We start from the raw sequence: 17,893 nt of genomic DNA, 5'->3' as shown, positions 1-17,893 counted from the left end.
GATTTGCTCAGCTCTGGCTTTGGCGGCGTTCCCTCTCCGGAGCTCCTGGAGCGGGAAGCTCCGGAGTTTGCACCCCACCGGTGGGGACGGACTGAAGTTACGGGGCTTTCCTCTAAGAACTTGAAAAGCAAACTGGTGGAAGGCAGGACAGGTGAAAACAGGATTTAGTCGGTCTTTCAACGGCATGTTTCGGCACCAGGGCTGTGACCTGCCCCAGGGAGGAGGCAAATGCGGCCGTGAACCGGAGGACGCCTGCCGGGGCAGTCGGCCTCCGGGTGTTTGATTTACCTGCCCCACCATCGACTTTTCATTTCAGGCCAATGTGTTTGAGGAATAAAAAAGCTTCCTAAACAAAACATGCGGTGGAGCTGCCGGTTTATATCCCTTAATTTTAGTGAGCTGGGAAAGGGAAATACCGCTGATGGTTCCTCCTTGCTCGTACCTGTTTCATCCCGAGCATAGCACGTCGGGATGATGAGCTGTGCTGCACCCTGCCTGGAGTACTGATACGAGCTGAGCCAGGACAGTTGTTCAGGGGTTGTTGTTTTATTCCGGTTGTTCCCTTTTCCATCCAAGCTCCTCCGACTGCAGCGCAACTTGCCCGGACTTGTGTTGCACAGACACAGGAGGGAGCTTTGAGGCCGACATAAAGAAGGGAGTCATTTGGGGAGTAACAGGCTCCAGGGATGGAGGTTAAACTATAACCCCGTGCCAATATGGTTTTGGTTTCTGAATTCCCGAGGGGGAAGGGAGGAAGCGGGAGCAGGATGGGGAATTCCTGCCGGACAGAGCAGCCCGCCCGACCAGCTTTGAAATATTGACCTCAGGGAGCACATTGCAAGCGGAATAAAAGCTGTGCTTGCTCCAGACTGGCGGGACCGCAAACGGCTGCGAAGGTGAAGGGGACGTGGAGGAATAAAAACACCGTTTATGTAGAAAATAAATAGAGAAATAGAGAGCGTTCTCAATGTGTTTCGTTGAAATGGCCGAAGGGCACGGGTGTGAATTCGGGGCGTTGCGCTGCTGCTGTCAGCCTGCGTTTCTTGGGCGTCTGGCTGGAGCAGACGCTTAAAGCCTGGTTTTATTTCTAGGACTCAGATTCCCTGTGACATCTCAGGGCTGTTACTTAACCTCTGTGTTTACGTCCTCCTAATACTCGCCTGACAGCTTAAACTGCTTGTCGAGAACTCTTGAGAATCTCAAAAGAAACTATAGAAGTGCAAAATGGCATTGCTTGGCCATCCTCCTCCGAGTTTCTGTCTGTTAAACAGAGCTTTGGTAGCGGCGTTGTAATATAAACATACGTGCTTGAAAAACTGCTGCAGAGCCTCTTGTGCAGTCCCTGGAGAGCTTACCCTTTTTGGGAAATAATGGACAACCCCAATCATCGTACACTAAAAAGTGTTTCCTTTTTTCTCTTTCTCTTTCCAGACTTTATATTCAGAGCACCCATTAAATTAAGCAAACCAGGGGAACTCCGAGAAGAATATGAAAGCCAGCTAAGGAAGGTACGGTATTCCGTGTAATTGTGGTTTTCCTTCGAGAATAACTGGGATTTCCTGCAGGAATGCCATCCTGCCTATAAGGCAACTCGAAGGGCTTTTTATTCCTGCTCTGTAACAAAGGTCAGTTATTCCCTTTATGCTGTTCGGCCAGTTCAGGAAAACATTGGCAGTAACTGAGCATGTAGAAGCCAGATTTTGCTGTCTTAGGCTGCCTGCCAGAACGTGGAAATGCACCTTGGTGGACCTCGAGCGACTGTTCGGTGGTGCAGGGTTTATCAGCGCATCGGTATTTGTGGATGTAATTCCATAAAGGCTTTTGCAGCATGAGGCATCTCCTGCAGTAACATCCTCCTCAGAAACAATCTATTCCAAACGAGTCCTTTCTGTCTGGTTTTAGGCAAGAAAAAAATGTCATTTAAAGACAAAAATCTGAGAAGGGAAGAAAAGCTTTTCAACTGTTTTGGAGTTAAAGTCTGGGAAAATATTTTCTGCATTTAAAAAGGGATTTTTTTTTTTTTTTAATATGAATCATTGAAATGTCTCCCGTGGCTAGTCATTTGTGGAAATTGGCTGCTTTTTAAGCGAGAAATATTACGGTGAAAGCAATGACTGCTGTAGCCGAGCGGATAAGGATTTTCATTGCAACCCCTCTCGTGAGAGTTGCCCGTAACGTGCTGAAACGTTCACGCTGCCGCTCGTAGCTGCTGCGGCTGTCGGCCCTTCCTCCGCCCGGACCGGCGCGCCGGCCGGCCGAAACAACGCGGACTCTGCCCCGCCGCTGGTGTCTCTGTCAATAGATTTAATCTCTGTCCTGGGGTCTTGATCTCTGTGATGGTGTTTTGCTTTGAGATGGGTCCAGCCTCTCGTTGCTTAGTTTACCTGCTGGGGAAAAGGAACAGGGGTTTAGAAGAATTTTCTTTGGGTTTTCCCTTCTTTGGGTTTTCCCTCGAAGATCTCAACAACCGTAGAAGTGGCTGGGAAGCTGACGTTTAGTTAGAAAAATCGCCTTGTCCGCTAAGTGATGCTAAGCAGGGAAATACTGCTTAGATGATATTTAAGGTAAATAACTCGTCTGGGAAATGCCTATATGTGAGGAGACAATTAAAAATGCAGAAGGATCTTCTCTCCTGCTTCTGCATGTGTGGAATTAGCAGCGACGCTGATAGGCAGCGGCACTACAGGTTATTCGGATAACTTTGGCTGCCTCTGACCTTTCGTTAAGTTATCTTCAGAAATGCAGACTCTTCTCTGGTCCGGGCGACTTTTGCTGGGTAGGCAAGCGTGCTTTGTGCCTAAAGTCTTCTGACATTTTTAGCCACGGGGAGGCACTTTGTTGAGAAGCAGTTGGTTTGGGCAGCAGTGTAAGACTTAAGCGCACAGAAATCTTATTCATATAAAAATCTAGTTTATTCATTAACTTAAATGTGCGTCACTATTTGGCAATTTAATTTTTTTTCACTGTAACCTTCAGGATGAGCATACTCAGGCTATCTTTGGCTTAAAGAAGAAATAAAGCTTGATGCATATCTGGATCTTCTGGAAGGATTAAACCATCTTCTCTCCCGTGGTCCATAAAACTTTTATAGGAGCATTGCATCTGTGCAGCACAAAGTGGGTACTTTGTCACTGCTTGTTAATCTTGATCACTCCATTACCGACTTTAAATATTATGTATAAAGTTACATCTAAAGTAGGCACATTTGAAGCATAGTCAGACTGCAGCTGGAGAGGTTTTTGCATCTACCGCTTGACTTCAGCAAAAAGATACCACGTGCAGCCCAGTGCCAACACTTTTCACTTCCCCACCAGTCACAGGAAATACTTTTAACATGTTTCTGGCATTTTGGGCATGTTTTCGTCTCGTTCCTGTTCAGCCTGCTGGCTTCCCCTTTTCGCTCACTGGTGGACGGGAGAGAGGTTTCTTTCCCCTGCCGACTTCAACTCACTTTTTATGAACCTCGTCTGAAAGAGCCTGGTGTGTGGGGGAGATTCTCTGAATCATCATCTAGGAGGAAAGGGCAATGTAATTTTGCTGACAAAATGGCAACCGATGACGCATTCGCGCTTTTTCCTTTTTCCAGGCAAAATTGTGACTGTTGCCGCTTAGCGAGAGTTTCTTGGGGTCTCCGACCTTCTGAATTAGGCAGGAGGAGATGAGAACACAGGTTTGGGAACCGAACCTTGTGGAGGACTGGGCTTCCCTCTGTGTCTCGAGGCAAGAGATTTCATCTCAGCTTCCCTGCCCGTGCAACGGGGATAACCCGTGCAACGGGGATAACCCGTGCTGCCTTTCCTCCCGAGGAAGGGAGAGGAGCATTCAGAAGCTTTTAAATCTCCCAGATGTGAGTTGTTTTATAAATCCTAGCTCTCGACCTGCTTCCCAGCCTTTTGCAGTTGAAAACAAAGTAGTTACCATAATTACGTACTGAAGAATTTTTATTTGAAGTGGGTAATCTCGTCGTGTAATTTTCTCAGCTGACTTTCAGAATGAGATGAAATGTTGTGAAATCTCGCAGGACAGCAAGATTTTTTTTCCTCTTTCACACAGCGCACTTGGTGCTCTCCTATTTTATATTTTTCCAAAGGAGGATATCGTTTCTGTATACTAAAAACCTAACTCATCCTGTTAAGCTGTCTTTCTATCACAAGCAGTCTTGCTTGTAATCGCACGCAATCAGGAGGGAAACTCCTACCTGAGGCATGTGCTGACATGCAGCTTTCCAGCGGCATGGGTAGACGGAGCAGGCTCGGGGAGCGAGCAAGCAAACCCGGACAGTTTATGGAGTGAAGAGAAGATGTCAAACGTGAGTTTACCAAACTTTTGGAAATTAACGTTAGTATCAAGAATGATGTTCCTGAAATTCTCATTTCTCGAGCAGTTCTTGAGCAAAAAATTAGCAATTGCTTGTACGCTATTTTTTCCTACAGTTTCAAACGGGATATCCGAAAGGGCTGCAGACAGGTTAAAATGCATTTTCTGATAATCGTACTGCTAATAGCAGTATTTCAAAGATGCTACTCACATAACATAACACATTCTCCCTGGGTAGATGTTCCCCACCAGCTCGTTTCAGTTTCTACTCCTCACGTCCCAGCACAATATTGCCACGTTTGTAAATTCATTCTCTGGGAGATAACTTACATCAGGCTACTTAAAATGATTTTTTTTAATTAATACGGATCTTATCATTGGAGTTTGCTTTTGTTTGCAACCTGAATTCTGGACCGAAATTCCTTTTTGTATCCCATTAATTAGGATTAGGATCCTGTTGTCGCTTTTTTTCACTGTTCAGTGTCAGCAGAGCTTGTGCTTGCACCTCCCATTAACTGTGCCATGGGTTGGCCTAAAATCCGTAAATATCCCTGGGTGTTGTTACATATGTTTGTGGCTTTAGATCTGGGAATTAAGTATAATTTTATAAGTTAGACAAAAAACATAAAGATTTCCATATAGCTTTCTTCCATGTGAGAAGTACAGAAGGGACACAAGTGTTGGGTAGTGTTTCAGCTGGCCAAAAAGAGTCATCTTTCTGATAAATCTTGATGCAAACTTGTTTTTCAGATACTTAAAAAAGGCTCCTTAAAGTGCAGAAATGCTGTTCCTGAAATGCACAGCAGACTATTCATCATGTCTGCAGCATGTGACCGTAATCTATATTAGTCAGACACTGTGTTGTAGTTATTGCTTGAGATTATTAATAGATCAGGAATTTAAAGATACCTCTTAAAACCACTCTAAACAAGAAGTCAAACCAGGCTTTGCAAACATTTGCTAAACACCCACAATCAGCCAAACAGCGGGAGGGGCGTCCTGTTTTCTACCTTCTCTCCTCCTACCTCTCTCTTCCTCCTCTCTGGGGCTTCGGATTCAGGAGGATTTGGGTCCTTCCCAGTCTGAAAATCATGCTCTCCTTTTTGTGTAACGCATGGTGTTTTCTTTGTCATCCGCATGTCCATGCTTTTTTCCCCCCCGCCCTGCGGCAGGCTAGAAAAAGACTAAATATTTTGGGAAGACTGAGGAGTTGTTGCGACGTCGCCCGCTGCCTTTACGTGCGGTGCTGTAGGATCAGCGCTCGAGCTGCTCGGGGATGCCTTGAGCGTTACCGGAGGGCACCAGGTCCTGCAGCACTGCTCTCCCGGGAGGCGAGGGGGGAATTGCAGCGGTGAAGGTGGGAGGGAACGTAACAGGGCAGCTTCTTAACCATCTGAGATGTCTATGTTCACATGCGAGGAACAAACAGAAGTATTTAATTTCCTAATACTTAGCCATAGCTGTGATTCATCAGCATGATGGAGACCGGTCAGTCAAAGGCCAGGCTTGTTGTCCCAGATGAGGATAACTTATGCACAGAGGTTGGCCAGCAGTGTGCCCAGGTGGCCAAGAGGGCCAGTGGCATCCTGGCTTGTATCAGGAACAGTGTGGCCAGCAGGAGCAGGGCAGGGATGGTCCCCCTGTGCTGGGCACTGGGGAGGCCGCCCCTCGAATGCTGTGCTCAGCGCTGGGCCCCTCACCCCAAGGCGGCCATGGAGGGGCTGGAGCGTGGCCAGAGCAGGGCAGCGAGGCTGGGGCAGGGGCTGGAGCCCAAGGCTGGGGAGGAGCGGCTGGGGGAGCTGGGGGGGCTCAGCCTGGAGAAGAGGAGGCTGAGGGGAGCCCTCATCGCTCTCTGCAACTGCCTGAAAGGAGGCTGGAGCCGGGGGGGGTCGGTCTCTTCTCCCCAGGAACAAGCGATGGGACGAGAGGGAACGGCCTCAAGCTGCGCCAGGGCAGGTTTGGGTTGGGTATTGGGAAAAACTTCTTCCCCCAAAGGGCTGTCAGGCCCTGGCCCAGGCTGCCCAGGGCAGGGGCTGAGTCCCCATCCCTGGAGGGATTTAAAAGCCGGGGAGATGTGGTGCTTGGGGACATGGTTTAGTGGTGGCCTTGGCAGCGCTGGGTTAACGGCTGGACTCGATCTTAAGGGTCTTTTCCAACCGAAACAATTCTGCGATTCTGTGATTCTATGATCTAACCAGTTTTAATTCAGGTGATGCTGTCTACGTGTCTGCCAAATTGTATGTACTGTGTTGCAGTCCATTTGAAGACTAATACTGAAATGTTGTAGCTTGCATGAAACTAGTTTTGCACATTTTTATTTGTAGTATGATTATCTACAAATAGACAAAAGCTTTTGTCTCTCTGTTTTAGAAAATGGTGTGGCAGAGAAGTCTTTGTCAAACCCTGGACCTAACAGTGCCTTTGCTGTTTTGCAAAGAAGAAAATATCCGCGGTATTTGTGTAGAGTGCTTGAACGCGAGAGCATTGTAGAAACAAACCTATCTTCACATTATTGCTAATGTGAAGGTAATGAGGGAGGCAGTGGCTCTAGTCTAGATTAGAGAAATGAAGACAAAAAATTAAATTATGTGGCCAGACTCTTGGAAAAATCACTTGTTGGCAACCAGGTGTAGAACTTAAGACATTTCAAATACGCTGTCTCTTTTGTCATTATCTCCAGCTGAGAGAAGAAAAACTACAAGAAGAAAAAGCTTCTGAGGATCTGATTCACAAGTTCATTCTAGATGACGTGGACGTAGGAAAAAGAAAAATGGAAGAACAGCAGAAAAAAGATGAATCTTTAGTGCTTAAAGTGAACCAAGAGTGTGTAAGTAAGCTTGTGCTTCTCTTTCCTATCCACATCGTAGCCACTGACTGCAGGTGAAATGCTGCTAAGGCTCAGTCGTGGAACAAGAACGAGTTTTTTTAAGACCTTGACTAGTTGAGCGTCTCCTGTTCCTGCCCGCTGAAACTGGGAGCTTTCATCCTTTGACATAGGGAGCTTTCCAGGATTACTTGATTGACTTCTTTATAGCCCTTGAAGGCTATGAGCTAACGGATTATAAAGATCCGTGTTAATGACAACTGTCTTCTAAGGTTTGTTATGACTACAGATGTTCTAGAGGTTTCTGCCCCCCCTTTTACCCCCATTACTCATGACTGAAGCGCAGCTCTTCCAAACGTATCAGGTAAATCTGTAGTAGAGGTAACCGCTCTGCTTTGTGTGTCCTTGGTCTTCAGGCACGTACGCATTTCCATGAACATTTCTCCATGAATCTTCTACAGTGTAGGTGTAAAATACTGTAGCCCAACAGATTCTGCATGCCAAGTTTTGCCTGTTTCTCATTTCAGTTGTGACACTCCGCAGGAAACGCTCTTAAGCTTTAAAGACTGATAGGCTGATATGTGGGTACTGAATAACGTCCCACAGTACCTTTCTTGTAGGATTTTCTCACATTTCCTGATCAATAAATTAACTTTCTTCAGTGACTGACAGCTATACGTAGGAGCTATGTGTTTATTTTTGCGTTATTTATGCTTTTGGGGCCAGCCTCTGAGCTGTTACAGCTCCAGCGAAGAGAGCCGCACGAGCACGCCTGTCTGCTGGCTGGTTGCATTCGCGGTTTATGTCCTCTAGGTGTAATCAGAACGGGGGCTTTTGGTATCTTTAATATCTTTGCAAGAAAGAGCTTTATTTTCCAAGTGATTCTTTTTGTTGTACGTGTCAGCTAACTCTTCCTTGATTGACTTCAGTTTCCCGAACGTCTCTCGGATTCAGAGAATGAAGAACCATTCCAGGGCAAGCAACCGCATCGGTCGGCTTTTGTTTCCAAGACCAGTGCCTACTCCTTTGCTTTCCTTTCGGGGTAAGATGCTGAGACTTGATTCAAGCTGATGAATGTTCATTGGAGATGTAAATCTCACATTCTTTTGACTGTTCTAAACATACCTGAGATGCTTTAAATTTAATTTAAATGGTTGTTCCAGTCCAAAATAAGTAATCATTTATTCTGGAATATTAGAACAGACTAATTGGTAGAATATAGCGTCTGTCTGATTACCTCCTACCTGTTATAAAATCCTGGAAGTTACTGTTGATCCCATGAAGCAGAAAAATCATCGCCCGTAGATGTAAATGACAGAAATCATTAAAGTACCAAATTCTGCGTGATGAACTCGGGAGTGCTGGATCCTTCTCCAGCACAGACATCACGAGATAGCGTCAGCCCCAGGCAGCTTATCAGCGAAAGCTGTTGCAGGAGGCAGTGGAAGCGGCTGAGTAACGAAGTGTGTTTTCACATGAGGAGCACAGAGGTTTCCATAGCGTCATCATTAGCTCTGACCTCAATTAGCTACACGCCGTAAGTGGAGGTGGCAGCGTGGTTAGCGTGGAGCCCTTGAACGCAGACCAGGGCCCTGCCGCAGATCCCAAGATTCCCGGATCCCTTTATCCCGAGGGCGTAGGAGGCATCTCTTCCAGCCGGGAGCTGTGAAGGCCGATGCCTCCCCCCCAGAGAGCGGCTGTCGGGCTGGTTGTTCCCAAGGTCACGAACAATCTCCTGTTTTCACACATCTGCTTTTCAGGAACCTAAGTGCCAAGGTGGAAAGGAGTCGGAGCTGCAACGACACCATTCAGGAGAGATCAAAGAGCAGGCAGAGATCAGCCCCAGCCAACAAAACAAAGGTACCAGCTGCGTCTGGAAACACAGGGTTTCTATGTGTAAACGTTCTTATCTGAGGTTAGACAGCGCCAGTCATCTGGAGATACAAAATACGGTATTTGTGGCGCTGCTGGTGCTGTGTTATCGCCATGGGGCCAATCGCTTCCTTGCAGCTCTCGATAAAAACGTGCTAGGTTAGAAATTACTAAGCAGAAAAGTAGACAGCTTACAGAGTTGTTTGTTAGCATTGGAGGATAATTGGAAGTTGGAAGGGTACTCATCATGCTTTTGTTTCGTAATTAATTTTCATTTCAAGGCTGAATTCCCAGCCGATTAAAGAAAAAGCTTTTAGAAGTTTAGGAAAAAAATCCTCTCTTCCTCCCCCTTTCTCTCCTGTTCTTTCCAAAGCTGTTTAAACAGAGAAAACTCATCACTCTCCTTATGTTAGGATACTTTCTTTTGCACTTCCGTGCTATGGGAAGAGCTGGCCCGGTCTTGCTTCCCCTCGCATCCAGCAGACCGAGTGAATTAACCGTATCTGTTACCCTGTGCAACAGGCCTGACTTTTCAGTGTGCCGCAGTGCTTCAAAATGAGCGGCGATCATGAAGCACCGCTGAAAATCCGAGCTGGAGGTTTTTCTGGGTCTTCCAGCAGTAATCGCTGAGTACCTTCCGCTCACTGGAGATGCCCTTGACAAATGCCTTTCCTTGCACCGTGCCTGGCAGCACCGCTGACCCCTCTCCGGCCCTGCCAGCAGGAGCAAATTTTGCATGCTCGCTCTCGTATTAATCTGTCTCTGAGGCCGTACCCTGCCTCCTTTCTGATGCTCCCCTCTGGCCCGTGGGATGCTGGTGGCTGGCAGCAGCAGCTTAATCATGCAATCATACAATCACAGAATCCTTTAGGTTGGAAAAGACCCTTAAGATCATCGAGTCCAACCGTTAACCCAGCACTGCCAAGGCCACCACTAAACCATGTCCCCAAGCACCACATCTCCCCGGCTTTTAAATCCCCCCAGGGACGGGGACTCAGCCCCTGCCCTGGGCAGCCTGGGCCAGGGCCTGACAGCCCTTTGGGGAAGAAGTTTTTCCCAATACCCAACCCAAACCTGCCCTGGCGCAGCTTGAGGCCGTTCCCTCTCGTCCCATCGCTTGTTCCTGGGGAGAAGAGACCGACCCCCCCGGCTCCAGCCTCCTTTCAGGCCGTTGCAGAGAGCGATGAGGGCTCCCCTCAGCCTCCTCTTCTCCAGGCTGAGCCCCCCCAGCTCCCCCAGCCGCTCCTCCCCAGCCTTGGGCTCCAGCCCCTGCCCCAGCCTCGCTGCCCTGCTCTGGACATGCTCCAGCACCTCAGTGTCCTTGAGGAAGAAAAAATCTCTTAAATCATGAGAGCTGTGAGTTCTCAGCCTGGAAGAGCTCCAACGCTGCTCCACAGGGGTCGCTTGCTAGGACGTTCCACCTCCTCGTGCTGACACCCCTCCTTCTTGGGCTCAGTTTCATCCCAGATGGAGAAGGGGAGGGTTCCATAAGGAACACAAACCTCTGCAAAATCCTTTGGAAGGTCACTTTGGTTGGTGCATATTGCTTGGAAAATGGTAAAATCCCCGCTGGGCACACTAAGGTGACCCCAGTGATCACCTAGCGACACATCTCTGAGGTTATGGGCATGGCCCGTGGTCCGAGAGCCTGTATTTAAAAACCTGGTCCAGTTCTTGTGTAAGCTGATAGGAGCTGGACTGAGCTCAAAGCAAGGGTCCATAACCGAGCTGCCTCCTCAGGACTCTGGTTTTTTTCAGTAGCTGGTTTATGGACCTGGCCAATTCAGTTGCACTACCAGGGTGTTCCACAAACTTACTTTGACCTCAAAATAAGCCAGTAGAAACACCTCTCTTTCGGGCTAAGCAGGGAAAGGCTCTCATTGCTCAAACTAGCTGCTGGATAAAATCATTTCATCTTAGAGAAGAATAATACCATTTGCAGTTGTGTATGTGCAGCTTTTCTTTCTGGTTTATCTGTGGCTGGATTCTCTCACTTTCCAAATGCAGCAGCATTAAGGGATGGTTTTGGAGATGACAAGATGACGAGAAATGCTGCTCTTAAGCTCTGCTAGAGGCTGTCTCAGGCAGCGTCTGCTGCGGTGGCCACGGCCTGGCCTGGGACCACTCATCAAGGTTGTTCCACCCGTCTGCCTCAGGCACATACCCGCCTTTTCTCATGACGTTTTGCGGCACGGCGCATTAAACCTGCGCCGAGTATTTTATTCTTTCTCTCCTACGGCTTGGTAGGGAGCAAAAAACCCTTTGGAGATGATTTCCCTTGAAGAGCATGGCTTCCTTCAGCCAGGGTGGTGCAGTGCTTCTCTGTTTCTCCTTGTCTTGCCTTGCTTCGAGCTTTTTGCCTTCAGAGAGGTTGCCACTCGCCCTATCCCAGCAGCAAGAACAGCTCTTAGACTGAAATAAATTTGAGACCCAGATCGCGCTGGACTCCGGTGTCCACTGCTTTTGTTCTAGATCGGCCGTGAAAGGTGCCGTGACCAGCGGAGGCTGCCGCGGCTGGTCCAGAGAGCTCTCTGGCGGGTCTGCTGCGGGAGCTGAGCGTGGTAGCCTCACGTTCGCCTGTTCTCCTCTCGCATGCTTGTCCATATTCTTCTCAATGACAATCGTTCTGAGCTGTGGTGCCTTGCCTTGCAGGTGCCGCCCGTCACCAGCCCGTCGACGCCGCTGGTTGGAGTTTTGTCGTCCACCCAAAACAACCGCTGCCTCTCCGCCCCGGACCTGACGGCAGAGAAACGCCTGGTTCTCAACCCCGTTTCATCCCTCTCGGCCCTGCACAAGCCAGAGCGATCCATCAGCCCCGAGAGCAACGACAGCATCTCGGAAGAGCTCAACCACTTTAAGCCTATCGTCTGCTCCCCGTGTACTCCTCCAAAGAGGCTTCCTGACGGCAGAGTCCTGAGCCCTCTCATTATCAAGTCCACCCCGAGAAACCTCAACCGGAGCCTGCAGAAGCCAACGACCTACGAGGCCAGCCCTAGGATACTGAAAAAATGGGAGCAGATATTTCAGGAGCGTCAGATCAAAAAGACTCTCTCTAAAGCGACCCTTACATCCTTGGCTTCGGAGCCCGGGGAAGATGTTATAGTTCCTGACATCACCAACTCCAGCACTTGCACTAAAGAGCAGCCGCAAGTGCAGGACGATCACCTTCCACCTGACACGACAGGAGAGCCTCGCCCCGAGCTGGATTTCTTTCCTTCCATCAGTGAAACGAAGCTGGGAAGAGGGAGTGAGAAGAACAGAGCTTCGCAAGCCTTAACAACAGATGACAGCGCCGCCGAACCAGATGCGAGATCAAATGTCACCTCCCTAAACACGCGAGTCTCCGAAATCCCTGACCTAAAAGTGAACACGTTCATGGACAAATCCTGTCTTAGTCTTGGCCCGAAAATGCTGAGCAGAAGACTGATGGGCGTCAGCACGTCGCTGCCTGACAACAGCACGCTAGGAGTCCCCGTCAAGACGTCGGGAAAAAAGCAGCTGAAATACCTGAACAACAGCGAATTGATCAACGTGCAGAACAGCACCTGCAGTTCTGTTGAGAACATCATCGGGGAACAGCCCCCGTCGCTGAGACGGGGTCGGAAGAGACGCTGCAAAACGAAGCACTTGGAGCACAACGGCTCCGTCAAAAGACTGAGGCACGCGGCCGGGGAGGTGGGCTTGCCTCCGGAGGATCGCTTGGTACGGGAGATGGAGCAGAAGCTCCAGCAAGAGGAGGAGGACAGGAGGTTGGCCCTGCATCTGCAGCGGATTTTCGACAGCGAGAATAGGACAGTGGATAGGCGGAAAGTCAGAGTCGATCGGTATCTGCTGCGGTCGAAGAGCACTCTGGGTGCTAAGTAGCACTGGTGGACGATGTTGCCTTTCTAGAGGACGATGAAGTTTATCAGATTATCTTATAGGAAAACTATTTTTTGTCATACTTCCACCCACAACAATTGTTTTTTCGTTTTGGTGGTAAGACATTTGTAGGTCCAGTTCAGAGAGAAGCCAGAGTCCTTTCAGATTAACACAAAAAAAGAGAGAGAGAAAAAAATCCTCCAGCTTTCTGGTCCATTGGTCTGAAAGAAGTGTCCATCGTCCCCGTGAATACACTGCAACGCCTCTACAGGCAGTCGGTGCCGTTTGGGTTCCCCAGCTGGGAGGGTTGTGTGAGGAGCACGCGGGGTACGGGACAAGGACCTCGTCTGTTCCTTGCCTTGCCGCTTCAATACGCCACAAGAAATCACAGCTCTGCTCGTGGAAAGTAGGCTTTTTCTGTCCTAGGAAGTCTTCTCCTCTCTGCCTGCCCCGTTTTCTTCCTTACGCTGCAGCTGGCTGCGGCGGTCGGACTGTTACCGACGTCAGCGTTCGAATGACCTGACTTGGGGGCTGTCGGGGAGGGAGGCTGATCCCTATTTCTGCTAGGAAGCACCAAACAGATCCACCCGTAGCACTTACAAATGAATGTATCTCACTGTCTGCACAGCAGCACAGATCAGAGGTTGCTTTCTTTATGTAGAAAGCCAATGCAGTGAAGAAAGACACAAAATTAGGATTTTACTGAAAAGCCTTATAGGAACTTGTGCATTCGTGTTAGTGACGCAGCAGAGAGCTCGGGTAGAGCCGCTGGGAGCCGTGCGCTGGGCGCTGGGACCCAGGGAGCAAATGCAGCTTCTCTTCCGAGGCAAGAGGGTTTCACGTTCTTCCCGCTGACATTGAAATCTAGAAAGGGAAACGCTGGCCGGCTGATTTCGGGAAGGACGTTCTCCCTGCTGACGCGTACCCTGCAGGTTCTTGCTCAGTTAAGAGATCTCTCAGCACACCTAAGACCTGTCCTTACGTGTCCAAGAGAGGCCCGAGGAGGCATCCCGAGACATCTGACGCATCACCGTCCTCTCCCAGGCGCCCGATGGGTTGGCGGTAGAGTTGGGACAGGAGCCCAGCCCTCCCGGCCCGCGGGTGCTCAGGGCGATGCGAGCCTGCCCTGCCCCTGCTCCGAGCTAGCTCTCTTCAGGTTCAAACCACTAAAAAAGCTCAGGTGAGCGATGCACTAAAAAATTTCCACGTCGAGGCATGAATTCGGGCACGGCGGCCTGGACCAGAGCTTGCTCGGAGCCTGGGCTTGGTGGAGCACTGCTCTGCCCAGAGGCGGCCCGCCCTTTGGGCTCTTCGTGTTTCTAACGCTCTTCCCCATCACCCACTAACAGCACAATAATTTTGTTGATTATTTCCAGTAATGGAGCTCAAAACCCATCAGCTCAGCTTGATACGTGAAGGCTGCCTTGCAGAGTATTCACTGGGGAGCCTCGGTGCCCGCAGGGGCCCTCGGCCAGGGCGGAGGCTGCGGCGTTCCCCATCTCGCTGATCCCTGTGCCAGACGACGAGCGGTGTTTTTGGGATGTAACTGAAGGACGTGGCCGGGGCAAACTCCCCGTGGCGTGAGGGGAGGACAGCCAGTGCATGCGAACAGCTGGATCTGATCTAAGAGAACGGTCGTTGCCCAATTTCCTCTATCTCAAAAATAGTTGAATTTCTCCCTCCATCTTAAATGGTTAAAAAAAACGGGAACTGGTTTTCTTTTTCTCTCCCGGCATGCTTGCGGAACTGCAAGGACCCTGGCGCTTTTTTCCTAATTGAACTGGATTTTTTTTTTTAAAAAGAAATCTTATATTTTAATGGATAAAATTTATATATTTTAAATACTATATTTCAACAGATTGACACTTTTGTTTTGAGAAATCCTATAGCAATGATTCCGTAATATATATCTCTCTCTCTGTATCTCCTTAACACACAAACTACTGGATGTTTAAAGTCGTACCTAGGGCTGGCTAGACCCGGCCCACTCTGGCTACCCGCCGCGCCTGGCGGGCCATGGCTCTCGGTGCCCTCTCGCGTGCCGCAGCCTCGTTAGGTGCTGATGGAAGCGGGCGTTTTTGCCCCAAAGCGAATCCTGCTCCTGGACCCGGCTGGGAATTGGAAGGAAATTAAGTAATGAGAGCCTTGACCGGACCTAGAAGAGCAGCATGGAGAGCAGTGGCGACGGCCTGGATCTGCCCTTTGCAGTGAAATGAGCTCGGGAGGGAAACCCACAGCTTTTACTCAGAATTCACGCCGTTTTTTCCCAACGTTTGGAGCTAAAGCATGCACTTCTCAAGTGCATCTAGGTTTATAATTCTTTTTACAGGCCCCCTTCTCCCTGCCCCTTCCCCATGGTTAAGCCCTTGAGCCCGGATCAAACTTCCCTAAACGGTTTCCTTCATTCTCGCGGCGCTTGTGTGGGTTTCATCCAGGCTCGAGCTGCCGGGCGCTCTCTGAGCAAGCCTACACCACAAAAAACTAGATTTACATGCTGAATGTATCCTTTCTTTGCCCTCTTAAAATAGATTTCGCAGTCCAATGCACCAGGCCAGTGTCTTAAAATATCTTCTTTTTAAAAGATTACATAAATATTTAGTTTTTTGTGTGTTAATTTCCTCTTTCTAAATCCGAGCTGGGCGGAAGCGCGAGAGGCAACGCCTGAGCTGGAGCTTGTCCCCAGCCAAAAAAAAAAGCTTAATGGGACCCCTCGTGTCCCCGGCTTCCCAAACCTCGCCTTCACCGGGCGGCTGGCTCCCCCTGAAAGAGAGAGCCCACGTCCCGGCAGCGCTGCTCAGCTCCCCAAGCATCACGCATGGTCCCATCGCATCCCCATCGAAGGAGGCCTTTGGACATGGCGTCACAGTCGCGTGGTGGAAGGGTTGCGGCCGCAGCAGCAGGGTGGGATCGATCTTTTCCCACGAGGTTGTGTGCCCACGGGTTTTTAGTCCGATGAAGCTGCTGGCTGCGTTTCTACCTTCGCTTCTCCATCTCGTTGCTTAAGGACTGGGGAAAACACGGGTCGTTGTCCAGCCGGCTCGCCTGGACCCTCTGCCTTCCTCCCGAGAGCGCGACTGCCCTCGGCTGCAATCCACCCGAGGCGGTGTCGGCTTCGAGACTTGAGGCGACGTGAAGCTAGGATGAATGTTTGATTAATTTAACACTCTGTAAGTTTGTGTAAGCTTGCACAAAAAAAAAAAAATTGTATATAATTATGCTTAAAAGAGCAGGAATTCCCAGCCTCCACCCTTTAGAGGTCAGGTATGATGCTACCTTTGCCACAGCTAATGCCAGCCGAGAAGTAAAATACCTCTTGCTGAACGGTGGACGCAGCACAAGATCTGCAGAGGCTCTAAGACGAAACCAGGTATTTATTTACATTTATACGAAAGTCCTCTCTAACCCTCCTCCTTTCTGCAGCCACCTTCTCTCCGGGACGAAGGCAGTCCTTGCCGGCCGTGGGACAGCGCGGGCGTGCGAGCGTCCTCCCCAAACGTGAAGCTGTCTTCTCTTGCGAGAAAAAAAAAAAAACCCACACAGGTCAAGAGATGGCACTGCCGGTAGCGCTGGAGGGGCTGGGGTTGGTTTGACGACAGAAGGACCGTGTCTGCCAAAGATGCCACCGACTCCGGAAAGTTGCTTTCTGACCACCCTCCGGAGCTCTCTGCCCGGGAAAAACCATACGGAAAGGTCCGAGTTTGGAGTCAGTGAGATCAGATAAATGAAGGAAAAGTGCCAAAAGAAGGGATCATGCCAGATGATTGTATAATGTTGTTCTATATTGTCAGTATTTTTCTTCAAATGCTATTGTACATGCAGTGCACAGTAGTCACGAAGTGTAGCTTGAACAAGCGCTTCTTTGTATTTTCTCAATGAAAGCAAAGGGGGAGGTTGAAGCCTTAAAGACTATCACTGGTTTGAAAAACAAGCCTTTAGCAATGCTCTGAGGACAGACCCCCGGACCCTCCAACAGCCCCGCGCTGTCTCCCGGTTGTCCGGCGAAAGGTTGACGAGGAGCTTGTCCCCGTGCGCGCGGGGGGAAGCCTCTGTAAAAACCCGGCTGCTCTCGTCCCTCAGGGGACCCAGGACGAAAACTCGCGACTGTCAGATGCCACGGTCAGGCGCGGCACCGCGATGGAGAGCCGTGGCCCCGCGGACGGCAGCTGGGACGTGGCGCCGGTTTGAACTACAAGCGCGGAAGCTGGGATGATCCCCACGTGTCGCAGGCCCCAAACCTTTCTCTTCCCCGTGTCTGTAAACCACCGCGAAGCATCAGCTCTAGAATTAGCTCTTCACTATGCAAACAGAAGAACCTGCAGCTGGTTACAAAGGGGCTTTCTGTATGCCTGGTTTCCTTGGTGTTTACTCTCAAACTGTTTAAAACAAATCTCGATGTTGCTACACTTTTTTTTCCCGATAATGCTTTAAATCGTTGTGCTTTCGTGTTCTCCTCAGCTCGCCAGCGGAGCACCGGAGTGATAAAAGACTTACGGTCGTTTTGGGTCTCAGCTGAACCACCGTGGCTTCACCCGAGCGTTTTAAAAAAGCGATGGAAGTTACTGAAGGACTGTTGACTTGCATGTGTAAAATGTGTGGGTAAAGCGACATGCAGGCGTCTGTCATGTTGTGGCTTCTGTGATTTGGAACAGAGTAAATCCTGCTTGTGAAAAAATTGTCACAAACCAGAAATATGCCAACTGTGTACAAATAACGTGTGCGTTTTAACAGCAACGAGGACTTTAACTGCAGGACAAAGGCCGAGGTTAAAACAGAATAAAACCAGGTTCTGACAGTGAACTAACCTGTTTCTGCTGAAGTTGCTGCGCCTGGAAACAAGCAGGATCCTACTGCTGCCTGTCGCGAACGGGTTACGGTTGCCCCTGGCTGAATGAGGTTGTTGATTCATGTTTTGCAGGGAAAAAAAAAAGCCAAAGGTGAGTATAATGACGTATTTTTCACGTAGGTGAGCAGCCAGTGGGGAGTGAGCGTCCTCCATCGCGCCCCACCGCTTGTCCCAAC

At 49.4% G+C, this 17,893-nt stretch overlaps 1 protein-coding gene across 7 annotated transcripts in view; it reads left to right on the top strand.

Moving 5' to 3' along the window:
• The window catches only part of RNF169 (ring finger protein 169), a 29,762-nt gene extending 12,242 nt beyond the window's left edge, over positions 1–17,520 (top strand). Inside the window, exons 2-7 of one of the 7 annotated variants that reach the window (XR_015705194.1) lie at positions 1,432–1,508; positions 6,998–7,144; positions 8,071–8,183; positions 8,902–9,001; positions 11,666–14,054; positions 16,295–17,518. Coding sequence is in view for 4 of the 7 variants with exons in the window: in XM_087759556.1 (XP_087615682.1) it covers positions 1,432–1,508; positions 6,998–7,144; positions 8,071–8,183; positions 8,902–9,001; positions 11,666–12,877 (1,649 nt within the window). In the remaining 3 variants the exon portion in view is untranslated. Of the gene's footprint in view, positions 1–1,431; positions 1,509–6,997; positions 7,145–8,070; positions 8,184–8,901; positions 9,002–11,665 lie in introns of all 7 variants that reach the window. The other 6 variants (XR_015705193.1, XR_015705192.1, XM_087759556.1 and 3 more) reach the window with 6 other exon arrangements.
• Positions 17,521–17,893: the final 373 nt, after the last annotated feature.

Source organism: Nipponia nippon, unplaced genomic scaffold, assembly GCF_047370975.1.
Source record: "Nipponia nippon isolate SJK-2023a ecotype South Korea unplaced genomic scaffold, ASM4737097v1 scaffold_2, whole genome shotgun sequence".
Lineage (NCBI taxonomy): Eukaryota > Metazoa > Chordata > Aves > Pelecaniformes > Threskiornithidae > Nipponia > Nipponia nippon.
The sequence above is the reverse complement of the archived record's forward strand: the minus strand, read 5'-3'. Positions and strand labels throughout refer to the sequence as shown.